The sequence below is a fragment of the Scyliorhinus canicula genome, chromosome 8 (assembly GCF_902713615.1).
Source record: "Scyliorhinus canicula chromosome 8, sScyCan1.1, whole genome shotgun sequence".
NCBI classification, from domain to species: Eukaryota; Metazoa; Chordata; class Chondrichthyes; order Carcharhiniformes; family Scyliorhinidae; genus Scyliorhinus; species Scyliorhinus canicula.
In genome coordinates, this window is record NC_052153.1 from 148,959,659 (window position 1) to 148,985,831 (window position 26,173).

The 26,173-nt window shown below is 44.9% G+C and overlaps 1 protein-coding gene across 1 annotated transcript in view; it reads left to right on the forward strand.

The window, feature by feature from the left end:
- The first annotated feature begins 243 nt into the window (after positions 1-243).
- Positions 244-26,173, forward strand: part of marveld2b (MARVEL domain containing 2b) — a 48,453-nt gene continuing 22,523 nt past the window's right edge. Inside the window, exons 1-4 of the mRNA XM_038805408.1 lie at positions 244-436; positions 13,920-15,146; positions 16,670-16,705; positions 24,175-24,338. Coding sequence (XP_038661336.1) covers positions 13,935-15,146; positions 16,670-16,705; positions 24,175-24,338 — 1,412 coding nt within the window. The 5' untranslated portion in view covers positions 244-436; positions 13,920-13,934. The remainder of the gene's footprint in view (positions 437-13,919; positions 15,147-16,669; positions 16,706-24,174; positions 24,339-26,173) is intronic.

Consider the following 26,173-nt stretch of genomic DNA (forward strand, 5'->3'; position numbering starts at 1 on the left):
CTTCATCTATTTGCAGACTTAAGAAGCCAAGTCACGTAGCAGTGAGAGGACCCTGATCAATTAATTGTGCATTGTAAATTCTATGATTCAATTATGCTGAGTTTCGGCAGTCTGCAAATGCTGAGGTGAGTGGTCGCGGCTCGGCAGTGCGCAGGCTCCCAGGTGGAGGGGCTGCGGCTCGGCAGTGCGCAGGCTCCCAGGTGGCGAAGCGACCGCTCGGCAGTGCGCATGCACCCACCTGCCGGTCGCGCGGCTCGGCCATTGCGCATGCTCGCAGGTGATGGTGCCGCTGATACCTGGAGTGGTTTCGGTGTGACGTGCTCCCGGGTGTGTTGGGGAAGGTGAACGGGTCACGTGATCAGGAGTCGCCGCCATTTTTGGGGGGGTGGTGGGAGAGCCGGCGAGGCGCTAAGTTTTTCTTTTGTGGATCTGACAGGTGAGGAGCCGTAGTTTTCGTCAACGGCAAATTATGTTTGTTTCGATAAACTTGTAAGGGTGAGGGCAGTGCGTTCTTTAATTGTGACCAGGTTTGCTATAAAGAGTGCAACCTTTTGATCGTGCTTGTGGCAGAGGGGTCGCCCGCCCGCTTACCCATCCAGGTCAGGGGTGCTCCTTCTCCCTGAGAGCTGAGCCGCACCTTAATGGAGTTGAGTTTCCCAGGATGACAATAAATTAATTCAATTAGGTTGTAATTTTATTAATTAGTTTGTAACTTTAAAACTCTAATTGTAAGTTACTTGTGTCGATGATTCATGTACACTTCTCATTGGGGTCCATGTAGTAGAAATGCCAGTATTAGTTTTATTTAAACATTGCTTATCTTTTAACGTTTTGTGTTCTTGATTTTTAAATTATGTTGCAACTCATCTCATTAATTTTTAATTCTGCAAAACGAACATTGAACTACATCACTAGTTCTTTTAACTGCAATCAAAAACCGCCATAAAATGATCCATGGCAGTAACTGAAATGTAGTAAATCGATCACATTTGCTACAAGGGGTGGTTGAATAGCTTTGTCGCTCTGGCTTCTAAAGTTCCCCTTGTTTCTTTTTGAGAATTGTAGAGGTGGGAGGAAGCTCCACCAGAAAGAAAAAATATGCTCATATTGTTCTGATAAAAGCAAAATACTATGGAAGCTAGAAATCTGAAATAATAACAGAAAATGCTCAGATCAAGTGTCATTTGTGGAGTGAGTAATGACTGATGTTTAAGGTTCATAACTTTTGCCAGTTCTGACAAAAGGTTAAGTGATGTAATAGGTTTTAAGCAAATACAGAGATTGGGGAAGGGAAGAAAGAACAAAATGTAAACAAGTTCCAAGACTGCAGAGATTAAATGGCAAAAGGGATAAGGGTGTCAGGCAAAGGTGGATGGGAATGGGACAAGGTTCAGAGGAGTTGCATCTGAAAAAAATGGGAGCGAAAATTATGATCTGAGCTTGTTGAACATAATGTTGAATACAAGACATATTTGGAAGATGATGTGCTGTTCTTTGGTAGAGCATCATTGAAACAATATAGGAGATAGAGATCGAAGTGGGAATGGGATACTGGTTAATATACTCTTATTCACATGTTGCATAGTCGAACTTGAGAAGATCTTCCTGGAACTTTTGGAAAGAAATGGTAAAATAAGCAGAAAGGGTATAATTCAATGATTGCCGTTAAGTAGATTTTCTGAATATAAGTAGCATTTTTATAGTGCCAAGGTTTAAAAAAAAATTTAGAGTACCCAAATTTTTTTTCCAGTTGAGGGGCAATTTAGCGTGGCCAATTCACCTAACCTGCACATCTTTGGGTTGTGGTGAAGGAGGGTAGAACTTGATATCTTTTACATTGTTTCAATGTTAATGTGGGTAATAATTCTATGAATTTGGATGATGGTTTCCAGAAGCTGTCAAGTATAGACTTTTCAAGAGAAATTGTACTTGGGCAGAAAGGAAGGTATAATTGGAGATGTCCTGGCTACAATTGAATAGGTAAAGTGGAGCTGAGGAGAGCCCTCTTATTGAACTCGTAATAGATGTAGTACAGTGTGGTCGGCCATCTCAAGCATTGCATGATGAAAATAGGCTTGACTAACTTTATCGAATTCTTTAAAGAAGAGACCAGTACATAAGAACTAGGAGCAGGATTAAGCAATTCAGCCCCTCGAGCCTGCTCTGCCATTTAATACGATTAAGGCTGATCTAACCTCGGCCTCAACTCGACTTTCCTTTTTTTTTATAAATTCAGAATACTCAATTCATTTTTTCCAATGAAGAGATAATTTAGTGTGGCCAATCTACCTACCCTGCACATCTTTGGGGTTTGTGGGGGCGAAACCCACGCAATCAACTCCACTTTCCTGCCCGTTCTCCATAACCGTTCAACCCATTACCACAAATTTACTGAATATCCCGGCATCCACCGCAATCTGGGGTTATGACCTCCACAGATTCACGACCCTTTGAGAAAAGTAATTTCTCCTCATCTCTGTTTTAAATCTGCTATTCCTTATCTGAAAACTATGATCTCTTATTCTAGATTTCCCAATAAAAGGCAGCAACCACTCTACGTCTACTTTGTCAATATCTTTATCTTCTAATATACCTCCATTAGATTTCCCGTCATTTTTCTCAACCTGAGAGACTATCGGCCTAAACTGCTCGATCTTTCTTCATAAGACAAACCCCTTATCTCTGGAATTAATCTAATGCACTTCCTCTGAACTTCCTCCAATGCAACTACATCTCTCCTCAAGTAAGGGGCCAAATCTATACACAGTACTCCAGTGTCACCAATGGCACGTACAGTTGCAGCAACATTTCCCTATTTTTGATCTCTATTCCTTTAGCCATAAATGCCAACATTCCACTTAGAACATAGAACATTACAGCACAGAACAGGCCCTTCGGCCCTCAATGTTGTGCCGAGCCATGATCACCCTACTCAAACCCACGTATCCACCCTATACCTGTAACCCAACAACCCCTCGCCCCGCTAACCTTACTTTTATTAGGACACTACGGGCAATTTAGCATGGCCAATCCACCTAACACGCACATCTTTGGACTGTGGGAGGAAACCGGAGCACCCGGAGGAAACCCACGCACACAGGGGGAGGACGTGCAGACTCCACACTTGCCTTCCTTATTACCTGCTGTACCTGCATAATAGTTTTCTGAGATTCATGCACAGGGCACCCACCTCCCTCTGCACCGAAGCACTCTGAAGTTGTTCTCCATTTAGATAATAAGTTGCCTTTCCATTTTTCAGGCCAAAATGGATAATCCCACATTTATCCACATTAAACTCTATCTGCCAAATTTTGGACCATTCACCTACCTATCCATATCCATTTGTAAATTTCTTCATAATTGCAACTTACTATTCCACCTATTTTAGTGTCGACTGCAAATTTGTCTGTATTACATTCTATCCCTGCATCCGAGTCATTAATATAGATTGTGAAAAGTTGGGGTCTCAGGACTGAACCCTGTGACACCCTGCTAGTTACATCTTGCCAACCAGAAAAGACCCATTTATCGTGTCCCTCTGCCTTCTGTTGGTTAGCCAGGCCTCTATCCAAGCTAATAAATTGCACCAGTCCCATCTGATCTTACGCTGTGTATTAATCTTTTGTGTGGCTCCTGATGAAATAACTTCTGGAAGCCCACATATGCCGCATCTACAGGATCTCCATTATCCACTTGACTTACACATTCGACAAAGTCTAGAAAATTAGTCAAACAGAAAAACTGTAGAAAATTAGTCAAAACGATTGGTCGTTCTTAAAACCATGCTGACTCTGATAGATTGCGGCTTGACTTTCTGAATGCCGTTATTACTTCCTTTAATAATGGATTCTGACAATTTCCCAATGACAAATGTTAAACTAACTGGTCAGAGGCAGCACGGTGGTGCAGTGGTTAGCACTGCTGCCTCACGGCACCGAGGACCTGGGTTCGATCCAGGCTCCGGATCACTATCCGTGTGGAGTTTGCACATTCTCCCTGTGTCTGCATGGGTCTCACCCCCACAACCCTAAATTGCCCCTTAATTGGAAAAAAAACAACTGGGTACTCTAAATTTAAAAAAAAAACTAACTAGTCTATAGTTTCCTACTTTCTGCCTCCTTCCCTTTTTGAATATGGCCATTACATTAGCATTTTTGCAATCCACTGGAACCTTTCCTATGTTCAGAGAATTTTGGAATATTATAACCAATTGATCCACTATCTCTGCTGCCGCATCCGTTAAGATCCTAAGATGTAGGCCATCGGGCCCTAGGGACTTGTTTGCCTTCAGTCGCAATAGTTTGCTTAACACTTTTCTCCTATTGATTGTTCTGAGTTCCTCCCTTTCGATTACTCTGCATTACCTGGTGCTATTGGGATGATACTCGTGTCATCCACCATGAAAACTGAGGCAAAGTATTGATTTAAAGCCTCCACCATTTCTGTGTTTCCCACTAATAAATTCCTGGTCCCATCCTCCAAGGGATCAATATTCACTTTAGCTACTCTTTTATGTACTTCTAGAATCTTTTGCTATCCTTTTTTATATTTTGAGCTCATTTTCTTAATTTTCCTTTGCTCTTTTTCTAACTTTTTTAGCAACATTTTAATCTTTAAACGTTTCCCAATCTTCGATCCTGCCAGTGGCCATTGCAATATGTAATGCCTTAGCTTTGTCTTTATTACCTTTAACTTCCTTGCTTAGCCATGGATGATTTTTCTCCTCTTTCAATCTTTCTTCCTCTCTGGACTATATTTTAGTTGGGACGAATTGAATATCTCCTTAAACAACTGCCACTGCTCATCAACTGTCTTCCTGCCCCTGCTCATCAACTGTCTTCCTGCCCCGACCACTAGGACCAAATCTGTCACATGCCTATGTTTAACTCCAAATCCTCTTGTGTGTGTCTTCAGTTTCTTGTCTTCAAACTGAATTTAAAATTATATCCTGCTGTGATCACTCTTCCTTCGAGGATCCTTAACTATGAGGTCATGAATGAATCCTCCTTCATTACGCAGTACCAAATCCAGATAATCCAGCTACCTGGTTGGTTCCACAACAAATTGATCCAAGAAACAATCTCTCCATTCAATAAACCCTCCCGCAAGGCTCTCCTGGCCAACGTGATTAATCGAGTCTGTATGCATATTAAAATCACCCATGATTATTTCTGTATCTTTCTTACAAGCCCTCAATATTTCCTGGTTTATTCCTGGTTCCACTGCGGAACAACTGTTTGGGGACCTATAGATTACTCCCACCATGGATAGATAGCAAGTTGGCTACAAAACAGATGATAAGGTAGTTACTCTGATTGTCAAATGGTGGACATCCGGTGGCGGCCATGGAGTGAACGGTCGCACAGTTAGCAGCTCTCGCCTCTAGTGTCTTTTAACGGCTTTTAAGCTGGATTTGCACGGGAATTTCTCAACATAAATTGATAAAAGTGAGAGGAGAAGGAGGCAACCCCCCAATTTATGGAACCGCGCCCAAAAAATAGTCAAAAAAGAACAAATCAAAAGATGGATAGAAACAAAACTCAGAAAACAGCGGGTTCAGAGACAACGAGGCAAAGTTCGTCCGCTTCTGCCCAATGGACCAGATGGTTGAATACTTAGATGGGAAATTCGGCCAGCATCGCAAGGATGGTGCTGAGGACCTCATCCAGGCGGTGGCCTTGATTAAGGGGGTGGTCGACCGGGTGGAGGAGAAAGTGAAGACTCGGACAGGAGATTCAAAAGCTGCAGGAGCAGGTGACGATATGAGAGGAGGAGTCCACAGCGATGGCAATGGAAATTGGCATTCTACGGGAACGGCAGAAGTGGCTGTTGGAGAAGGTGGAAGACCTGGAGAATTGTTTTCGCAGGCAGAATATCCGGATTGTCAGTCTGCCAGAGGGAAAGGAGAGATCAGATGTCGGTGCATATGTGGGGAAGATGCTGGAGAAGCTGAAGGGGGAAGGTTCGTTCCCCAAGCCGTTGGAGGTGGACCGAACCCATAGGGCTCTTAGGCGTGAGTCCCCAAGGGTGATTGTGGTATGGCTTATAGGTTCCTGGATAAGGAACGTATTATGAAGTGGGCTAGGCAGACAAAACGGTGGACCTGGGAAGAGTCAGAGATCTGGGTGTATCAGGATTGGGGAGCAGAGCTTGCAAAGAGGAGGGCGAGTTTTAATAAGTCAAGGCGGCCCTATATGCGAAAGACATAAAATTTGGACTGCTGTGACCCGTCTCTGGGTGACCTACAAGAACCGGGAGCTATACTTTGTCTCGCCGGAAGAGTTGGAGGTCTTTATGAAAGACAAGAATGGTGGATGCATAAGGACTTTAAAACCTAAACTGTGGTGGACTGAGTTTTTTAAATAAGAAATGGGGGGGGGGGGGGGGCAGTTTTGTGTGGTTCTTTCTTTCTCTGTCTGGAAAAGTCTCAACCTTACAATTCTGTAATTTAAATTGCAACTTTCGGGAGGGGAAGGTCTTTTTCTGCTTTATTTGATTTTGATTTGGTGCCGAATTGCCGTAAAAAGGGTTTTGAGGTGCAATGTTATTTCTCTTCTGTTGGAAAAAAGATGGTTGAGTTTCTGCATGCATAATTTTTTCCTACCCCGTTTGATGTATCTTCTATTGTTTTGGTTCTGTTTGAAGGTGATGGGATAGATAAGATTCTGTTAAGGGAGGGGGTGGGCCTCTATGTCTGCCCTTGGGGGATTGTTTGTTTGCTTGCTGTGTTTGATGTCATTGTGTTGAGAACTTTATGTTCGAGGGGTGGGGGGAGGGGAGGTGGGGGGATAGCCGGCAGGTTGTAGAATGTTAGGCGCCGGGGGCGAGAGCTGCTCGGCTAGCTGGATGGCTTGTTCACAGGAGCAAAGTGGGGGAGAGCTGAGGAGAGATGGGGTGGGGGGGGGGGGGGGGGGGGACTGCTGACGAGTAAAGGACTTTCAGGGGAATGGAGATGGAGAGCAGGGGGCGGTAGCTGCCAAGGGGCGGACCAAGGGAGGTGCGGGGCGTGGGCTAACGGCTGGCCTAGGAAAGGTCATGGCTGACCGAAAGGGGGGGGGGGGGGGGATGGATGGATGGATTGAGAGCCCCTCCGACCAGACTGGTTACGTGAAATGTTCGTGGGGCTGAAATGGCTGGTCAAAAGGGCCCATGTGTTCGCACACCTGAGACTGTTAAAAGTGGATGTGGCCATGCTGCAGGATACACACTTGAAGCTGGGAGACCAATTCAGATTGAAGAAGGGATGGGTTGGACAGCTCGTTCATTCGGGACTGGGCTTTAAAACAAGGGGGGGTGGCCATCCTGATTAACAAGTGGGTGGCATTTGAGGTGGGGAGGACAGAGGCAGAACCGGGGGTAGATTTATTATGGTCAGTGGGAAGCTGGAGGGAATGGCAGTGGTGCTGGTAAATATATACGCCCCAAACTGGGATGATGTCGCATTTGTTAGGAAGGTGCTGGGAAGGATCCCTGACCTGGACTTGCACCGGCGGGTTATGGGGGGTGAGTTCAATACGGTCCTGGATCCGAGACTGGACCGGTCGAGTTCTAGGTCAGGGAAAGTATCAACAATGGCGAAGGAATTGCTGAAGCGCATGGGAGGGGTGGATCCGTGGAGATTTGGGAGGCCTTATGAGCAAGGAATATTAATTTTACTCCCATGTGCACAAGGTATAGTCCAGGATAGATTTCATTGTACTGGATAAAACACTGTTAGCGGGAGTGGAGAACACTGAGTACTCAGCAATTGTGGTGTCAGGTGCAGCGGCCACAGTGGAGATTAGATGCCGGGCTGCTAGCGGACGATAGGATCTGTAAGTGAGTGAGGGAGGCCACCCTGGGGTACATAAAAAATAATGATACGAGAGAGGCTGCAGCAGAAGTGGGTTGGGAGGCATTGAAGGCAGTTATCAGAGGGTAATTTATTTCGATTCGAGCCCATAGGGAGAAAACTGAGCGGATGGAGCTGGACAGATTGGTAGGAGAAATCTTACAGGTGGACATGAGGTATGCAGAGTCCGGTCAGAGTGTTTTAGTCTCTGCAGGGGGGCAAGACAGGGATGTCCACTTTCCCCATTACTGTTTGCCCTGGTCCTGGAGCCCTTGGCAATGGCCCTTAGATCATCAAATGCCTGGTGGGGGATAGTGAGGGGTGGGGGAGCCCCCAAAGTCGGGAGTCTGGGTCAGCGATTATATGCAGATTTTTAGGCTACAAGTTAAATATGTGAAAGAGCGAGATGTTCGTGATCCAGGCACGGGGGCAGGAAAGGAGATTGAGGGAGTTGCTGTTCAGAGTGGTTGACAGGAGTTTTAGATATCTGGCGATTCAAGTGGCTAAGAATTGGGGGCAGCTTCATAAGTTAAATCTGGGCAAAGCGGTGGGTCAAATGAAAAGGGGCTTCCGCAGACGGGACGTGCTCCCGCTGACGCTGGCGAGGAGGGTCCCGACGGCAAAGATGACAGTCCTTCCGAGACTGCTCTTTAATGTCATCCGATTTTTATCCCAAAGGCATTTTTCAGGAAAATGAACTTCGCGAAATCGGGTTTTGTGTGGGCGGATAAAACACCGTGAGTATGGAAGGCACTCCTGGAAAGGGGTCGTGGAGAGGGGGGTTTGGCCCTCCTGAGCTTTATTAACTATTATTGGGCGGCCAACATATCGATGGTCAGGAAGTGGGTAGTGGGGGAGGGGTCGGTTTGGGAGCAAGTGGAAGCGGCATCCTGTAAGGGTACGAGTTTGGAGGCCTTACTGATGGCCCCCTGCCATTTTCGCCGGTTCGGTACTCGACGAGCCCTGTGGTGGTGACAGCCGTTAGGGTGTGGGGGCAATGGAGGCAGCACATATGACTTCATAGCGTGGTCACCGATTTGTAACAATCGCCAGTTTGCCCCGGGGGGGCTGGATGGGGGCGATAGGGGATGGCGGCGGGCAGGGATTGCGAGATTTGGGGACCTATTCATTCAGGAGGGTTTCCCTAACTTGGAGGCATTAGAGGAGGAGTTGAGTTGCCGGGCGGGAATGGATTTCAGTACCTCCAGGTATGGGATTTTGTCCGGAGGCAGGTTCCTGGCTTCCCTCGCCTCCTGAGGGGGTTACAAGATAAGGTGATGTCAAAAACAGAGGTTGGAGAGGGGAGGGTCTCGGAGATATGCAAGGAGTTGATGGAGTGGGAAGGAGCCCCTATTGGGGAGGTGAAGAGGAGCTGGGTGGGGAGATAGAATTCGAGCTGTGGGAAAAGGCCTTGAAGAGAGTCAAATCATCCTCGTCGTGTGCCAGACTTGGCTTGATTCAGTCCAAGGTGGTCCACAGGGCCACATGACGGTAGCCTGGATGAGCAAGTTCTTTGAGGAGGTGGAGGACAGATGTGGGCGGTGTGGGGGTAGCCCGGCAAACCATGTACATATGTTTTGGCATGTCTGAAATTGAGGGGATTCTGGCAGGGATTTAAATAGAAATAGAACAGTACAGCACAGAACAGGCCCTTCGGCCCTCAATGTTGTGCCGAGCCATGATCACCCTACTCAAACCCACGTATCCACCCTATACCCGTAACCCAACAACCCCCCCCCCCCCCCCCCCCCCCCCCCTAAACCTTACTTTTATTAGGACACTACGGGCAATTTAGCATGGCCAATCCACCTAACCCGCACATCTTTGGACTGTGGGAGGAAACCAGAGCACCCGGAGGAAACCCACGCACACGGGGAGGACGTGCAGACGTTCCATCAGAGGTCCTGGAAGGAAGAGTAACTCTGAGTCCAGAATTGGCAATATTTGGGGTATCGGAGGATCCAGGGAGCAAGGGGGGAGGGAGGCCGATGTTCTGGCCTTCTCCTCCCTGGTGGCCTGGAGACGGAATTTTCAGAGATGGAGGGACTCGGAGCCCCCGAAGTCGGGAGTGTGGGTCAGCGATATGGCAGGGTTTCTCAGTCTGAAGAAAATTAAATTCGCTTTGAGAGGATCAATTTAAGGGTTCGCCCTGAGATGGCAGCCGTTCATAGACTATTTCAAGGAGAATTGAACGTCAGCAGTGGAGGGGGGGGGGGGGGGAGGAAAACTGGAGGCATGGCAATGTACAACGGGACAGAGAATACAGTTTACAGGTAGCTCGGGAATAGAGAAGGGGGAGTAGGGGGTGTACTGTGGGTTGTTTTTTTTTCTTTCTTTACGTGAGTTGTTTAAGAGATGTTAATGTGTTAAACTGTGAAAATTACAAATGCTTCAATAAAATATTTTCTTAAAAAAAGATTGTCAAATGGTGGACAGTGCTTTTCACAAGGATTGGAGCTGGAACAACCTTTCACCATTAACGTAAACAACTTTGATGCTGATATCAGAGCCGCATTTCAAAATTTGAGGTACTGCCAACTTGGGTTGGCAGATGGGGGGATGGTACAGTTAATACTGTGGAGGACTGCATTAGGTAGGCATTAATGAATGGGCATTAAATTGGTGAATGATCTCCAGTATAAAAGCATCAAAGGCCAAGATCTCTTTGGAAAATAAGTCTCTCAATAGGATGATAGAACACAGTGGGATTTGGGGGCATTGCTCTGAAGATCACTAGTGATGCTGACAAATAAAGTCGTTTTGAAACAAAAACATGAACTGGGATTCATTTTTCTTCTGAAAAACAGAAAAAAATATGCTAAACTTGTATAGGACCTTGGTTAGCCGCACCTTGGGAGTACTGTGGACGGTTTTGGTCTCCATATTCTTTTTTAAAAGAATAGAGGCACTGGAGAAGATGCAATAAGATTTACCAGAATGCTACCAGATAGTCTATATCTATCAGGGAAGATTGGAGGCTAAGACTGTTTTCTTCAGAAAAGAGAAGACAGAGGAGTAACCTGTGAGGTTTTCAAGATTATGAAAGAGCTTGATTTGAGGAATGAGGCTGTGGCATTGGAAGCAGTTCAGAGGATGTTCACCAGATTGATTCCGGGGATGAAGGGGTTGACGTATGAGGAGAGATTAAACAGTTTGAGCTTATACCCGCTGGTGTTTAGAAGGAGGAGAGGGAACCTGATCGAGGTACATAAAATACGAAAAGGGATTGATAAGTAAATATAGACCAAATGTTCCCCCTTGTGGGGAAAACTAGAACAAGCGGTCACAGATATAGGTCGCGAGGCGGTAGATTTAAAACTGAGATGAGGAGGCACTACTCGCAAAGGGTGGTGAATTTATGGAAGTCAATGCCCCATAGTGTGGTGGAGTCTGAGTCATTAAATGGTTTCAAGAGAGAGATTGATATATTTCTGGTTTTAAAAATAGGTTAAAGGGATATGGGAACAGGTAGGGAGGTGGATTTGAGACCTGGAAGAGATTAGCCATGATCTGATTGAATGGAGGAGCAGGTTCGAAGGGCTGAATTGCCTACTTCTGTTCCTAATTCCCAATGTTGATAAAGTAGACATGGAGTGGATATTTCCATTTGCAGCAGGACCAGTACCAGCGGTCATTAATGAAATGAAAATCGCTTATTGTCACTAGTAGGCTTCAATGAAGTTACTGTGAAAAGCCCCTAGTCGCCACATTCCCGCGCCTGTCCGGGGAAGCTGGTACGGTACATTAATAAAATAAGGAATTCAGGAGAAATTTCTTTACCCAACAAGTGGTTAGAAAGTGGAATTCACTATCAGATGGCAATACTTGAGATGAATAGTGTAGATGCATTCACTAGAAAGCTAGGTAAGCATAGGAGGAATAAAGAAATAGAAGAATATGTTGGAATTGGACAAAGATGGGGTGGGTGAGATTCATGTACACATGCATGTACACCTGTTGGGCTGAATGAGCTGTCTCTATGCTGTAAAAACTTTGTAATACTTTGTAAGATGGAAGTGGGTGCTTGTTTTTTTTTAAGACGAAGATGACCATGTTCATCATCTGGGGTATTTGGTAGGGACCTACCAGCACTCACCTACATATCAGTGATTATGTAGGTGACTGCTAAGGCTAAACTGCACCTGGAAAATTCTGCTGCAAATAGGACAGGATACCATTGATGATTGAATCTGGATGACTTGCTGGCTTGCGGTTTCCTCCCATTGCATTTTCCCTCTGCCTCTGATATGTGCATGCTATCGAAGGAGGTTGTACCAGATGAAATGGTCCCAGCTGAGCTTCTCCCAGGGCTTGAAGATATCTAAACTCTTACAGAAAGTTCCAGAGTGTCCTCGTAGTGCCTCATTTGACTACTATGAGCGCACCCTAGACCCAAGCTCTCCATAGAAGATTTGCTTTTGCAAGTGATCGTCAGACATTCTGGCTACCTGACCAGCCCAACTCGGTTGTGACTTTCAGTATGGTGTGGATGATTGGCATGCCAAGTCAGGTGGGCAGCTCAGTGTTTGGTTTTTTGTCCTGCCATTTGATGTTCAGAAGCTTCTGAAGGCAGCTCAAATGAATGGGGTACAGCTTCTTGATACATGCATGCAGAGAGCTCAGTGAGCCAGACTAGTGCTCTATAGACCTTATTTGGTAGGCAGATTAATCCTCTTTGATCCCAGACTGAAGTTCAAAGTTTACCGCAGGCTGCACTTGAAGCGTGTTGGTGCTTTTGAAAGGGAAGCATTTACAGTACCCAAGCAGAGGAAACCATTTATGTCAATATTCTGGCCTCTTCCAGTATCGTTTTCCCTCTCATGAGCAAATTTGGGGTTCCTTCAGTGCATTTCCCACTTTTCATTCTCAATAGTATGTTAAAAGTTTGTTACATAAGGTACAGATTTGTTGCATGATAGGGGCTGTTTAGCACACTGGGCTAAATCGCTGGCTTAGAAAGCAGACCAAGGCAGGCCAGCAGCACGGTTCGATTCCCGTAACAGCCTCCCCGAACAGGTGCCGGAATGTGGCGACTAGGGGCTTTTCACAGTAACTTCATTGAAGCCTACTCGTGACAATAAGCGATTTTCACATATGAAATAGAAGCAGGAATAGGCCATTCAGCCCTTTGAACGGCAGAGCAGGCCCGATGTGACCATGGCTGATCATCCAAATCAAAAGCCTGATCCCGCCTCTCTTTCCCCCCCCCAATATGCTTTGAAAAACTTCACCTCGAGTGCTAAATCTAACTCCTTCTTGAAAACATAGAATGTTTTGGCCTCAACAGCTTTAATAATAATAATCTTTATTAGTGTCATTAATACTAAAATGAAGTTACTGTGAAAATCCCCTAGTCACCACACTCCAGCGGCTGTTTGGGTACACTGAGGGAGAATTCAGAATGTCAAATTCACCTAACAAGCACGTCTTTCATGACTTGTGGGAGGAAACCGGAGCATCTGGAGGAAACCCACGCAGACACGGGGAGAACGTGCAGACTCCGGGCCGACAGTGACCCAACCCAGGAATCGAACCAGGTCTCTGACCCTGTGAAGCAACAGTGCTGATCACTGTGCTCTCTGTGGTAGCGAATTCCACAGGCTTCTCACAGGGTGAAAAAATGTCTCCTTGTCTCAGGCTTAAAAGGTTTACCCTGTATTCTTAGACAATTATCCCTTGATCTGGACCACACCCACCATCAGGAACATCCATCCTGCATCTACCCTGTCTCATCCAGTTAGAATTTTATAGGTTTCTATGGAATTCCCCCTTATTCTTCTGAACTCCAGCAGATATTATCCTAACCGACTCAATCTCTTCTCATACTTCAGTCCCATCACCCCAGTAATCAGTCTGTTTTATATGAACATCATATGGTTTTGATTTTAGTCAGTAGACTGGAAGAAATTTCGAGCTTTTCAACATTTGTTCTGTCATTAGAATGGACTCTCAGTGAATTATCAAAATCCAATTTAGACTTTAAATGTACATACTTGTGATAATTCTGATTTATCGACTAGGCATTATTAGTGCTGATACAAATTATTGGAAAATAAATTGAAATCAATTTGTTACTTTTAACTTGCAGGGAGAAATAATACCAATGTCTTCGGGAGCATCTTCAGGTCAAAGGTCAAGAGAATCTCATGACACTCGAAGGAATCGGGAAAGAGCGTACCAATATGATGAGGTCCCTCGAGAAGGCCAGGCATTCCATCCATCTCCTGAGGAGAATTTTCTCCCTTTATCAGGTTCTAAATCTCTACAAGACTGTGATTTAGCAGTAAGTGCAGACCCCCTGCCACCACCAGCTCTGCCTCTACAGCCACCTGTGGGCCCTGAATTTTATTTGGCAGAACGTGAGGACCCTGTGACTGCTCTAGAGTTGAAACCAGTTAGACGTTTCATCCCAGATTCTGTGAAGAATATATTCAAAGGTAAAACCAATGATCACCAGTTGAATATGGAGCCTTCTACCAAATACATTAGTGATGGAGTGGAGTGTTCGCCACCTGCCTCCCCTTCTCCTTCTTCTAAAGAGCAATCCAGAGTAGATGAACAGAAATCAGCTGCTAGTTCTTATAGGGATCCATATGGAGGCTCTGGAGGAAGCTACAACTCACGGAAAGAAACTGAAGCCATGCTTCCTCGAGATCCGTATGATTCATTAGATCGCCATACCCGCACAGTACAGAGCTACAGTGAGAAGGTGCAGGTGTACCACATGAAGTACTCTTACATGAAGTCATGGGCTGGCTTATTAAGAATTTTGGGTGTAGTTCAGTTACTGTCTGGAGCAGCTGTATTTGCCTGTGTCTGTGCTTACATTCATAAAGACAATGAATGGTACAATATGTTTGGTTATTCCCGTCCATATAGCCATGTTGCCAACAGTTTGCAAGGAGGATACTATTATGATGGACCAAAGACTCCTTTTGTCATTGTTGTTGCAGGCCTCGCATGGGTCGTCACCATTATTTTACTTGTACTGGGTATGTCCATGTACTATCGAACGATCTTACTTGATTCCAACTGGTGGCCATTGACTGAGTTTGCTATTAACATTGTCCTGTTTATTCTCTTCCTGGCTGCTGCTATAGTATACTTAAATGACATGAACCGTGGTGGACTTTGTTATTATCCTCTCTTCAATACTCCAATAAATTCTACATTTTGCCGTGTAGAAGGGGGTCAAATCGCTGCAGTCATCTTCCTATTTGGTACTATGTTCCTTTATCTGATCAGTTCAATTGTGTGCCTAAAACTGTGGAGGCATGAGGCAAAGAGAAAATACCAAGAATATTCAGAATATGAGGTAATAAATCTTTTGTTAAAATCTATTTTGTTCGGTCATTTCCATTCAGGAAAAAGTGATGACTGATTGATTATATGTGCTACGTAATTGTTTTGAGTGTGATATTATCATTGGATGTGCAAAAAGCAAGATTTCAAATTAGAAAAATTGTAGCATACCTTTGGTCCTTAGTTCAGTTGCCAGATTCTCAGCACCTTTTCACATTTTTATTGTTTTAACAAAATTAAAGCCATAGGTTTATGTGACATGGCCATAGAAGCAGATTCAACACTGCAAAAAGTAAGGTATAATAAAGGATCCTGGGGATGATGACACCTGAAAATACTTCACAAGTCTAATTTACAGACAATGAAAACTTGCCAGCAAATGACTAGATGGGGATATGCAGTTAGGATAAGCTGTACAATTCAGATCATGTTGGAACAAATGGAATACTGGATCAAATCCAGCATGGTACAGTATTCCTGAGGTTACCAATGTTGTTTGAGGTCCATTATTGCCAAATTACTGTGTGTGTAATAAAAATGCTCTATAGTTTTTTATGTGCCTTTTAAAATAATAATTCCAGGCCATTCTTCCACACACCAAATGGCTGGTTACAGACTAGCAAATGCCTACCCTTTCTCTCTTGAGGATGGAAAGTTGGGAACAGACTTTGAGAAGAATTATGGTGGCACAGTGGTTAGCACTGCTGACTCACTCCGCCGAGGACCCATGTTCAATCCTGGCCCCGGATCACTGTGGAGTTTGCACATTCTCCCCCGTCTGCATGGGTCTCGCCCCCACAACCCAAAGATGTGCAGGGTAGGTGGATTTGCGAAGCTAAATTGCCCCTTAATTGGAAAAAATAATGATTTGAGTACTTACATTTTTTTTAAAATGTACAATTCTTTTATTTAATTTTTATTTTTATATAAATTTAGAGAACCCAATTCATTTTTTCCAATTAAGGGCCAATTTAGTGTGACCAATCCACCTAGCCTGCACATCTTTGAGTTGTGGGGACGAAACCCAAGCAAACACAGGGAAAATGTGCAAACTCCACAAGGACAATGACCCAGAGCCGGGATCGAACCTGGGACCTTGGCGCCCTGAGGCAGCAGGGCTAACCCACTTACAATTCCTTCATAACCCCAGTGAATAAACAGGCAAGTCTGTTTATGCTCATCATTTATTTATATTGAAGTGCTGGATGAGCTGCGTGAGTTAACAATCTGAATCAACACCCCTTCAGAAAGGACAGGATTTTGTGGAGGTAATTGTGATTTTCTTACCCTCCCATTGTTGGCTCAATCAAGGACTTGCCATGTATGAAGTATTTGGCCCAAAGCTGTGTCTTACTATTCTTTAAGATATCATGAATTTGACCAGAAATAATTAATTCTGCTAATTTGACAATTCCAAAGCAATACTATATTATAGGTTGCAGCTCAGTATAACTAATATTTGAGTAATACCAATGTTTAGATTTAAAAATAAAACTGCACTTACTTTGACACTTTTCAATTGTGCATCTTTCCTAGATGAGAAGTACAGAAGCTGGCACATCAAAGGAAATGGTAGGAACTTTAGAGTCGGGGGTTTCATTATAAATTGCTTTGCCCCCAATTGATTTATTTTAGTCAGTCATACACCTGCAAGAGTAATTGCTGAGTTCCACCAGGAGAATATTTAGTGTAATCTTTCAGTTGAAACAAAGATTGCTCCGAAGATTCTTTTTTTAAAAATTATTTTTTATTCAAATTTTTGTCAAAAAACCCCACAATGTTTGCATAACCGTATGCAACAATTTAACAGAACAAAGAGAAAAGAAAGAAATAAATTAACCGTATGTGGAAAGAAAGGAACAATACAATGTAATGATTAGCTGCTGCTAACCCTAACCCTGCTGCTGCTGACCTTTACTGCTCTCCTAGAAAGTTGAGGAACGGCTGCCACCTCCGAGAGAACCCCGCCATGGACCCTCTCAAGGCAAACTTTATTTTCTCGAGACTGAGAAACCCAGCCATATCACTAACTCAGAATCGGGGTCCAGACTGAGGCTCCCTCCACCCCTCTGTGCCTTCTTCACTGACCCGAGATCTTTAATGCCGCCACCACTAGCGGAGTAGCAGGCCAGCGAGAACGGCAGAGGTGCCGTTTCAAGTGCCCCTCGGCTGGTACCTTTACATGAGGCCGCCTCTAACCGCTCCCACATCGACCCCTCCCCCAATACCCATTTCCTAATCATGGCTATGTTAGCTGCCGAATAGTAGCTGCAAATGTTTGACAGCGCCAGCCTCTTTCCCCCCCCCCCCCCCCCCCCCCCCCCGGACTGCGTTCCAGGTACATCCTCTTTACTCGCGGGGTCTTATTTGCCCATACGAATCCCAAGATGATCTTGTTCACCCACTAAAAGAAGGACTTGGGGATGAAGATGGGAAGGCTGGAAGACTAACAGAAATCTGGGAGGACCGTCATCTTAACGGTCTGCACCCTCCCCACTAGAGATAGCGGGAGCATGCCCCACCTTTTGAAGTCCCCCTCCATCTGCTCTACCAGCCGAGATTGATTAATCTTGTGGAGGACGTCCCACTTTTGAGCCACCTGTATCCCTAGGTGCCGAAAGCACTTCTCGACCAATTTTGGCGGAAGCTCTCCCAGTCCCTTTTCCTGCCCCTTAACTTGGATCACGAACATCTCGCTTTTCTTCTTGTTTAGTTTGTACCCTGAGAAATTGCCAAAGTCCCTCGGAATCTGCATGACCTCCCCCATCCCCTCTAATGGGTCCGAAATATACAGGAGCAGTTCATCCGCATAAAACGGGACCCGATGCCCCCCCCCCCCCCCGGTCGAACCAACTCCCGCCAGTTCTTTGAAGTCCGCAGCGCCATAGCCAGCAGCTCTATCGCAAGGGCGAATAATAACATGGAGAAAGGGCACCCCTGCCTTGTCCCCCGGTGGAGCCTAAAGTATTCCAAATTCACCGTGTTCGTGCACACACTTGCCACTGGGGCCTGGTAGAGTAGCTGGACCCAGCCTGTGGACCCCTCACCGAATCGGAAACCTCCTTAGCGCTTCCCATAGGTACTTCCATTCCACCCGGTCAAAGGCTTTCTCTGCGTCCATTGCCGCCACCACTTCAGCCTCCCCTCCCTCTGAGGGCATCATGGTGATGTTTAGGAGCCTCCGTATGTTGGAGTTCAATTGCCTGCCCTTGACGAAGCCTGTCTGATCCTACCTTGTTACCCCAGGGACACAGTCCTCAATCCTAGCAGCTAAGGTATTGGCCAGCAGTTTGGCGTCTACATTCAGGAGTGATATCGGTCTATAAGACCCACACTTTCTCTTGTTTGAGGAAGAGTGAAATCGAAGCCTGTGACATTGTTGGGGGGAGGGACCCTCTCTCTTTGGCCTCATTGAAGGTCCTTAGCAGGATTGGGCACAGCAGTTCCGAATGTTCATGTAGCATACTACAGGGTAGCCGTCCGGCCCCGAGGCTTTGCCCGACTGCATATCCCCGAAACTCTTTACCATCTCCTCCAGCGCTATTGGGGCCCCCAGCTCCACCAAACCCTCTTCCACCTCTCTCGCGCTCTCTCTCCTTCTCCCTCTCCCTCTCCCTCTCCCTCTCCTCCCTCTCCCTCTCCCTCTCCCTCTCCCTCTCCCTCTCCCTCTCTCTCTCTCTCTCTCTCTCTCCCTCTCCCTCTCCCTCTCCCTCTCCCTCTCCCTCTCTCCCTCCTCTCTCCTCTCTTCCCCCCCCCCCCCCCCCCCCCCCCCCCCCCCCCCCCCCCCCCCCCCCGGGGCGGGGGCTCTGACTGTGTTGCCCTCTTGATCCCGTACTTCCCCAATTTCCCTGGCCGCCTCCCTCTTGCGAAGTTGGTGCGTCAGCATTCTACTCGCTTTCTCCCCGTATTTGTAGACAGCCCCTTTGGCCTTCCTCAGCTGTGCTCAGCAGGTCAAATTCCGCCTGCAGCCTCCAGCGCTCTTTCAGTAGCCCTTTTTCGGGGGTCTCTGTGTAGCACCTGCCTACTCTGAGTATCTCCCCGACTAACCTTTCTCCCTCTGCTCTTTCTTCTCTCTATGACACCTGATAGAGATCAACTCCCCTCTGATAACTGCCTTCAGGGCCTCCCACACCGTGGACACCGCTACCTCCCCCATATTATTAGTTTCCAGGTAATTCTTGACGTTCCTCCTTATCCGCCCACAAACCTCGTCATCTGCAAGCAGCCCCACATCTAGCCTCCATAGTGGGGGCTGACCTCTCTTTTCCCCCCGCCCCCCCAAGACGCAAATCCACCAAGTGTGGAGCATGATCGGAGACTGCAATGGCCGAGTATTCTGTCCCCCTCCACCCTAGGGATCAACGCCCTGTTCATCACAAAGAAATCTATGCGGGAGTAGACTTTGTGGACATGGGAAAAGAGAACTCTTTCGCCCTCGGTCGAGCGAATCTCCACGGGTCTACACCCCCCACCAGTTCCATGAATCCCCTCAGTTCTTTAGCCGCCGCTGGTCGCTTCCCCAACCTGGGGTTTGACCGGTTGAGTACAGGGTCTATAACTGTGTTGAAGTCACCCCCCATAATTAGATTGTGTGGGTCTAAGTCTGGAATTTTACTCGGTGTGCGTCTCATAAATACCACGTCGTCCCAGTTTGGGGCGTAAACGTTCACTAGCACAACCCGGGTCCCCTGCAGTATCCCACTAACCATTATGTATCTGCCCCCCTTGTCAGCTACAATATTCCCTGCCTCAAAAGCCTCCCATTTGCTGACCAGGATTGTTACTCCTCTGGTCTTTGAATCCAGCCCCGAATGGAACACCTGGTCCACCCACCCTTTTCTTAATCTTGTTAGGTCTGCACATTTTAGGTGTGTCTCCTGTAGCATGGCTACGTCTGCCTTTAGCCCCTTTAAGTGCGAGAACACGCAAGCCCTCTTGACCGGCCCATTCAGGGCCCGCACATTCCACATGATCAGCCTGGATGGGGGGGCTGGCCCCCTCCCCTGCTGATTAGCCATCTCCCTTTTTCAGAAATTCAAAATTTCCTAAACAGTAAATGAGGAATTTAACTACATTTTCTATCTTGGAGGCATAGCTGAAATAATTACATTCATTCCTTACATAAACTATTCTCAATTTTCTTTTACTAATATTTGTTCTTAGATTTCAGGTCACTAGGTTTTATCAAGTTCTTATCTACTTACTATGTTTAATACAAAGCAAGCAAGATAATCATTTGAGTGTATTTGAACAATGTTTTTGATTGCATTCTCTAAAACTAAAGTGAGAATTTAAATGCTGTGGCTCTCCAGTTACTGAACAATAGTCCAAGGATTTTGGTGATTCGATAATGGGTTTGCACTTCCTACATTTAACATGATGAGTCTCGGGTGGCAGCAGTGCGAAGAATGATAGGTGCAACAGTGGAATAAGCACAGTCTGAAGCTAATCTAAGGGGAACCTAGAAATGAAAAGGGGAGTCCTACACATGTATTATGGGCAAGAAGAGTAATGTAACATAATTCTGTGGGCAAATTAACTGCACAATTTGGTGCCGAGTCATACAGATGAGCAAGATGTCGTTTAGTTCCTAGTCTACTTTGTTGACTGCTCTGAGATAGAGATACAATGCAATTAGCTTCAACATTCTGGAATGTGGAGGGGGGAATTCAGCTAGAGTTCCTATTCCTGGTTCTTATCCAATGACTTAAGATGAAAGGTATGCAACAGCAGCATTGATGACAGGTCAACTGTGTTATGTTTACATAGCTCATTCAAGAATAACAGGATAGAGTTGTTTTTTTTAATGGTGTAAATACAGTATAGAGAAAATGTTGACCACTGAAATGGTTGGTAACCAAAAGGCAAGGATTTTAGATAATTGACAAAAGAACCAGAGGGACCACAAGTTTTGGTTTGTGCAGAGAGGTATGATCTAGAATGCGTTGTCTCGGAGCCGGGTGAGAATGGATTCAACAGTAACTTTCAAAGGGAATTGGATAAATACTTGGCATTGAAAAGAAAATGTCGTTCTGGCCCTCGAGCATGGGAGTGGAACTAACTGGGTAGTTTTTTTCAAAAGGCAAGTACATGGCCTCTTATGCCATGTTATTCTCAGTTCATTTCTGAATTCTGAACTATCGTGTCCATATATGGAACAATCTGCCTGGACTGTATGCAGAACAATACTTTTCACTGTACCTTGGTATATGTGACAAATCTAAAAGCAAAGTTTTAGAGCAGGTGAATAAGTGGGATGTTGATTTCAAGAATTCCACGCTCGCCTCCAGAATATCTGGCCTTAATGAGTTATAGATTGACAGTCACTAGTTACTCTGTGGTACCTTGTTAAGTGGTCATTAATTATTCACATGGGAGCATAGATGAAGCATGTCAGCAAGTTGTTTTCCCCTGGAGCTGCTTCTCATCCTCATCTGGAACCCATACATGTGAGCTTCCACCAGATGTAGCCAGATAGTGAAAAAAAATGAGATGTGACTTTTTTTCTTGCTTGTTTCCTCTACTCAACCAATTATCTCACCTCTAATCCTATTAGAGGGGCTGGTTTAGCACAGGGCTAAATCGCTGGCTTTAAAAGCAGACCAAGGCAGGCCAGCAGCACGGTTCAATTCCCATACCAGCCTCTCCAAACAGGCACTGGAATGTGGCGACTTGGGGCTTTTCACAGTAACTGCATTTGAAGCCTGTTTGTGACAATAAGCGATTTTCATTTCATCCTTTGCTGGTATTTACTACCTTTCTGCTCCTATATCTTATGAACTTATAAACAAAAATCATAGAACCCAGAACCTCCCTCGCCTTTATAGCTCTGTTTATTAAACTAGCTATTAGCTCATGAGAAACTTTTTTGTGTGTTTCTTTGAAAATATTTTTTTTTAAAAATAAATTGAGTACCCAATTAATTTTTCAATTAAGGGGCAATTTAGTGTGGTCAATCTACCTACCTTGCACATCTTTGGGGGTGAAACCCACGCAAACTCTTGAGCACAATTAATTGCTTTGATAATATTGAGATCATAGACAAAGCTGCTGAAACCCAGTAATTCCCAAGGATAGCTAATTTGTAAGATGTTTATTATTGAGGTTACAGAGCAGTGGTACCCAAGAGATTGAAAATCAATTAGTGCGATGCCTGTTTTCAAAAATGGCTAACCAAGCAACTAAACATGCTAGTTTTCAACATCCAAGTAAGAATAATAGTTTCCGTTAAGGATGTGCTGCAGGGCAGCACGATGGCACAGTGGTTAGCATTGCTGCCTCATGGCGCCGAGGTCCCAGGTTCCATTCTGGTTCTGGATCTCTGTCCATGTGGAGTTTGCACATTCTCCCCATGTTTGCGTGAGTTTCGCCCCCACAACCCAAAAAAAAAGATGTGCAGTGTAGGTGGATTGGCCACGCTAAATTGCCCCTTAATTGGGTACACTAAATTTAAAAAAAAGATGAGCTGTACAACAACCTGGTAAAAATTGTTAACATGGATTTAACGAAGGAAAATTTAACCCCATCAAACCATCTTGCCTACTAGAAGCAAGATACTGAAATGCTGGAAATATGAAATAAAAACAAAAGCTGGATAAGCTCAGCAGGTCTGGCAACATCTGTGGGGAGCGAAACAGAGTTAACGTTTCAAGTCCAAATGACCCTTCTACAGAACTCTGAAGGTTATAGGATAATATTGGTAATAGGATTTTCAAATCTCAAGAGCAAGGTATGCATAAATTTGTATAATAGAAATGCATTTTTTATCGTCCTTTTATTTTTTTAGCATTTTTCAGCAGCACAAATGTCAGGACTACCTATACATTTAAGTTGTTTTGTGACTTTAGGGCAAAATTGTTCCGGACTATGTTTCCAAGGCCCTTGTCGTAGTGTTTACTATTTACATGTGAACCTAGATAGAAAATATCAGCAAGGTCCTTGATATTGTAACTTGACTAACTCCTGTTCTTGTATACTTTCCTGTCTCCGATACCACATTCCATACCTCAAATTCCCTAGATTGTAGATCATAGATGAATTATAGTGCCCTTCCTGCCGTCCTAGCTGAAATCAATTAACCTGGCAAACTAGAATTTAAATGTGAGACCTCCTGGCAGGTAGATTTTAGATCCGAACCTTGTAGCTAATCCACCAGCTGGGAAGAAAAACTTCAACTTTTGCACGCAGATTTAGTTCATGGCATACAACATCAGGCTGGTCAAAACCCTAAAGGGTAGAGATGAGATAAATGTTGAATATGTTTAACAAAACAACTCTGCAAGAGGTAATATATTACAATAGTGACTGTATTACCCCACATTACAGTGACCAAATACTTAAAAAGTATTTCATTACTTATGGATGGATTTGTTTATTGTCGGGTGTACCGAGGCACAGTGAAAAGTATTTTTCTATGTGCAGCTCAAATAGATCATTTAGTACATGAAAAGAAAATACATAATAGGGCAACACGGGGTACACAATGTAAATACAGACACCTAGGCAGCACGGTGGCGCAGTGGGTAGTACTGCTGCCTCACTGCGCCAAGGTCCTAGATTCGATCCCTGCTCTGGGTCACTGTCTGTGTGGAGTTTGCACATTCTCCCCATGTTTGCATGGGTTTCGCTCCCACACGGTAGATGGATTGGCCACGCTAAATTGCCCCTTAATTGGAAAAAATGAATTGGGTACTCTGAATTTATAAGAAAAAATAATTAAAATTACTAGACACTGGATTAATGCCGTGCAATCCCCTGAAATTCTAGACAAAGGCACGTTCTTTTGGTCTTAGATTTACGAGCAAGTAAAAATACAGCTTAGATTTCTTATCTAGAATGGACTTCCAAAAGGAACAATGGAGTTTGATTTTATCCACAGATTCAACAGTTAGCTGATCACCTGGTGGGATATTTGATGGAAAAGAAATTATAGGATGTGATATTTCCTCACCACCTAGAATAAACAGATGGATCACACTGGCCTTTTCCAGCCCCTTTATGTACCTACAAAGCATAACTCAAGCTGTTTTTTGGAATTTTAGAGTCGGTTGGGAGTTGGAGGAGATAGATCTGTGGCTGCTGATACTAACCACAAAGAAAAACGATCGAAAGAATTGCAACCAGTTGAAGCAAAGCCAACGGTATTAAGTGGATACATTCCTGCAGGGCATATTCCGAAGCCACTTGTGATGGCTGACTACATAGCGTGAGTATATGTTTTTAAGTTAAATTATCTTGTTTGAGCAAGGTTGGTAGGTGGGGCTGCCCAGTGTATGTAATAATTAAAATTGAAATAGAGGGTAGTTATTTTTACATATTTGCAAGTTTTTTGAGAGAAAAACTTTCCCCCCCTGAGAGAAGAAATTCCTCCTCATCTCTGTCTTAAATGGGCAACCCCTTTCTCTGAGATTATGCCCTCTGGTCCTAAACTCTCCCACAGAGGAAACATCCTCTCATATTTGCAAATCTGGCTCTGTCAGCATTTATTGCCTATCCCTAATTGCCTGTAAAGGTCGTGGTGAGCTACCTTCCTGAACTGCTGCAATCCATATGGTGTATAAGCACACCACTGTTTGGGAAGGATTTCAAGGAATGTTTGATCAGCATAAGAGAAGGAAGGGTGATGTTGTTCCAAGTCAGGATGGTATGTGGCTTGGAGGGGAAACTGCAGGTGGTGGGCGTCCCATGCATCTAATGCCCTTTTCTGTCTTTTTAAATTTAGAGTACCCAATGTTTTTTTTTCAATTAAGGGGCAATTTTGCATGGCCAATCCAACTTCCCTGCACATCTATGGATTGTGGGGGTGAGATCCACGCAGACACTGGGAGAATGTGCAAACTGCACATGGACCTGGGGCCAGGATCGAACCTGGGTCCTCGGCACCATGAGGCAGCAATGCTAACCAATGCACTACCGTGCTGACCTTAATTCCCTTTCTGATTAAAAATCTGTTCCTCTTAGTCTTGAATACAATTACCAACCTAGCTTCCACAGCTCTCTGTAGTAGAGAATTCCACAGTTTGAAAATGAAAATTGCTTATTGTCACAAGTAGGCTTCAAATGAAGTTACTGTGAAAAGCCCCTAGTCGCCACATTCCGGCGCCTGTTCGGGGAGGCTGGTACGGGAATTGAACCATGCTGCTGGCCTGCCTTGGTCTGCTTTAAAAGCCAGATATTTAGCCCTATGCTAAACCAACCGCTTACAGCCCCTAAATTTATAGTTCAGGTCGCTGTCCATGTGGACTTTGCACATTTCACGCCTAAAAAAACAAAGCTGTGGAGGGTAGGTGGATTGGCAACGCTAAATTGCACCTTAATTGTAAAAGAAAATAATTGGGTAGTCTAAATTTATATTTAAAAAAAAAAAAGGATTCCACAGATTCACTACCCCCTGAGAGAAGAAATTCCTCATCATCTCTGTCTTAAATGGGCAACCCCTTCCTCTGAGATTATGTCCTCTGGTCCTAAACTGTCCCACAGAGGAAATCCCCTCGGCATCTACCCTGTCAAGCCCCCTGAGAATCCAATATGTCTCATTAAGGTCGCCTCTCATTCTTCTAAACTCCAATGAGTACAGGCTTTCAACACCTCCTACTGGGAAAATGCCTCCATACTTGGGATCAACCAAATTAACCTCCTCTGGACTGCCTCCAGTGCTAGTATATATTTCCTTAGATAATCCAAAGAACATAACTTAACATTTTCCTACATTATATTCCATCTGCCATGTTTTTGCTCATTCACCTAACCTGTCTATATCACTCTGTAGACTCTTTGTCATCCTCACAACTTGCATTCTCACCTATCTTTGTGTTATCTCCACACTTGGCAATAGTGCATTCTGAGTTAAGGGTTTTTCCTCAAAACCCGCCTAAACCTCCTGCACTTTGAACTTGTGTCCCCCCACCTGTAACTGACCCAGGAACAGCTGCTTGCTATCCACCCTGTCCGTGCCCCTCTTAATTGTGTACACTTCAACTAGGTGCCGCTCAGTCTTCTCTGCTCCAATGAAAACAACCCAAGCCTATCCAACCTCTGTAC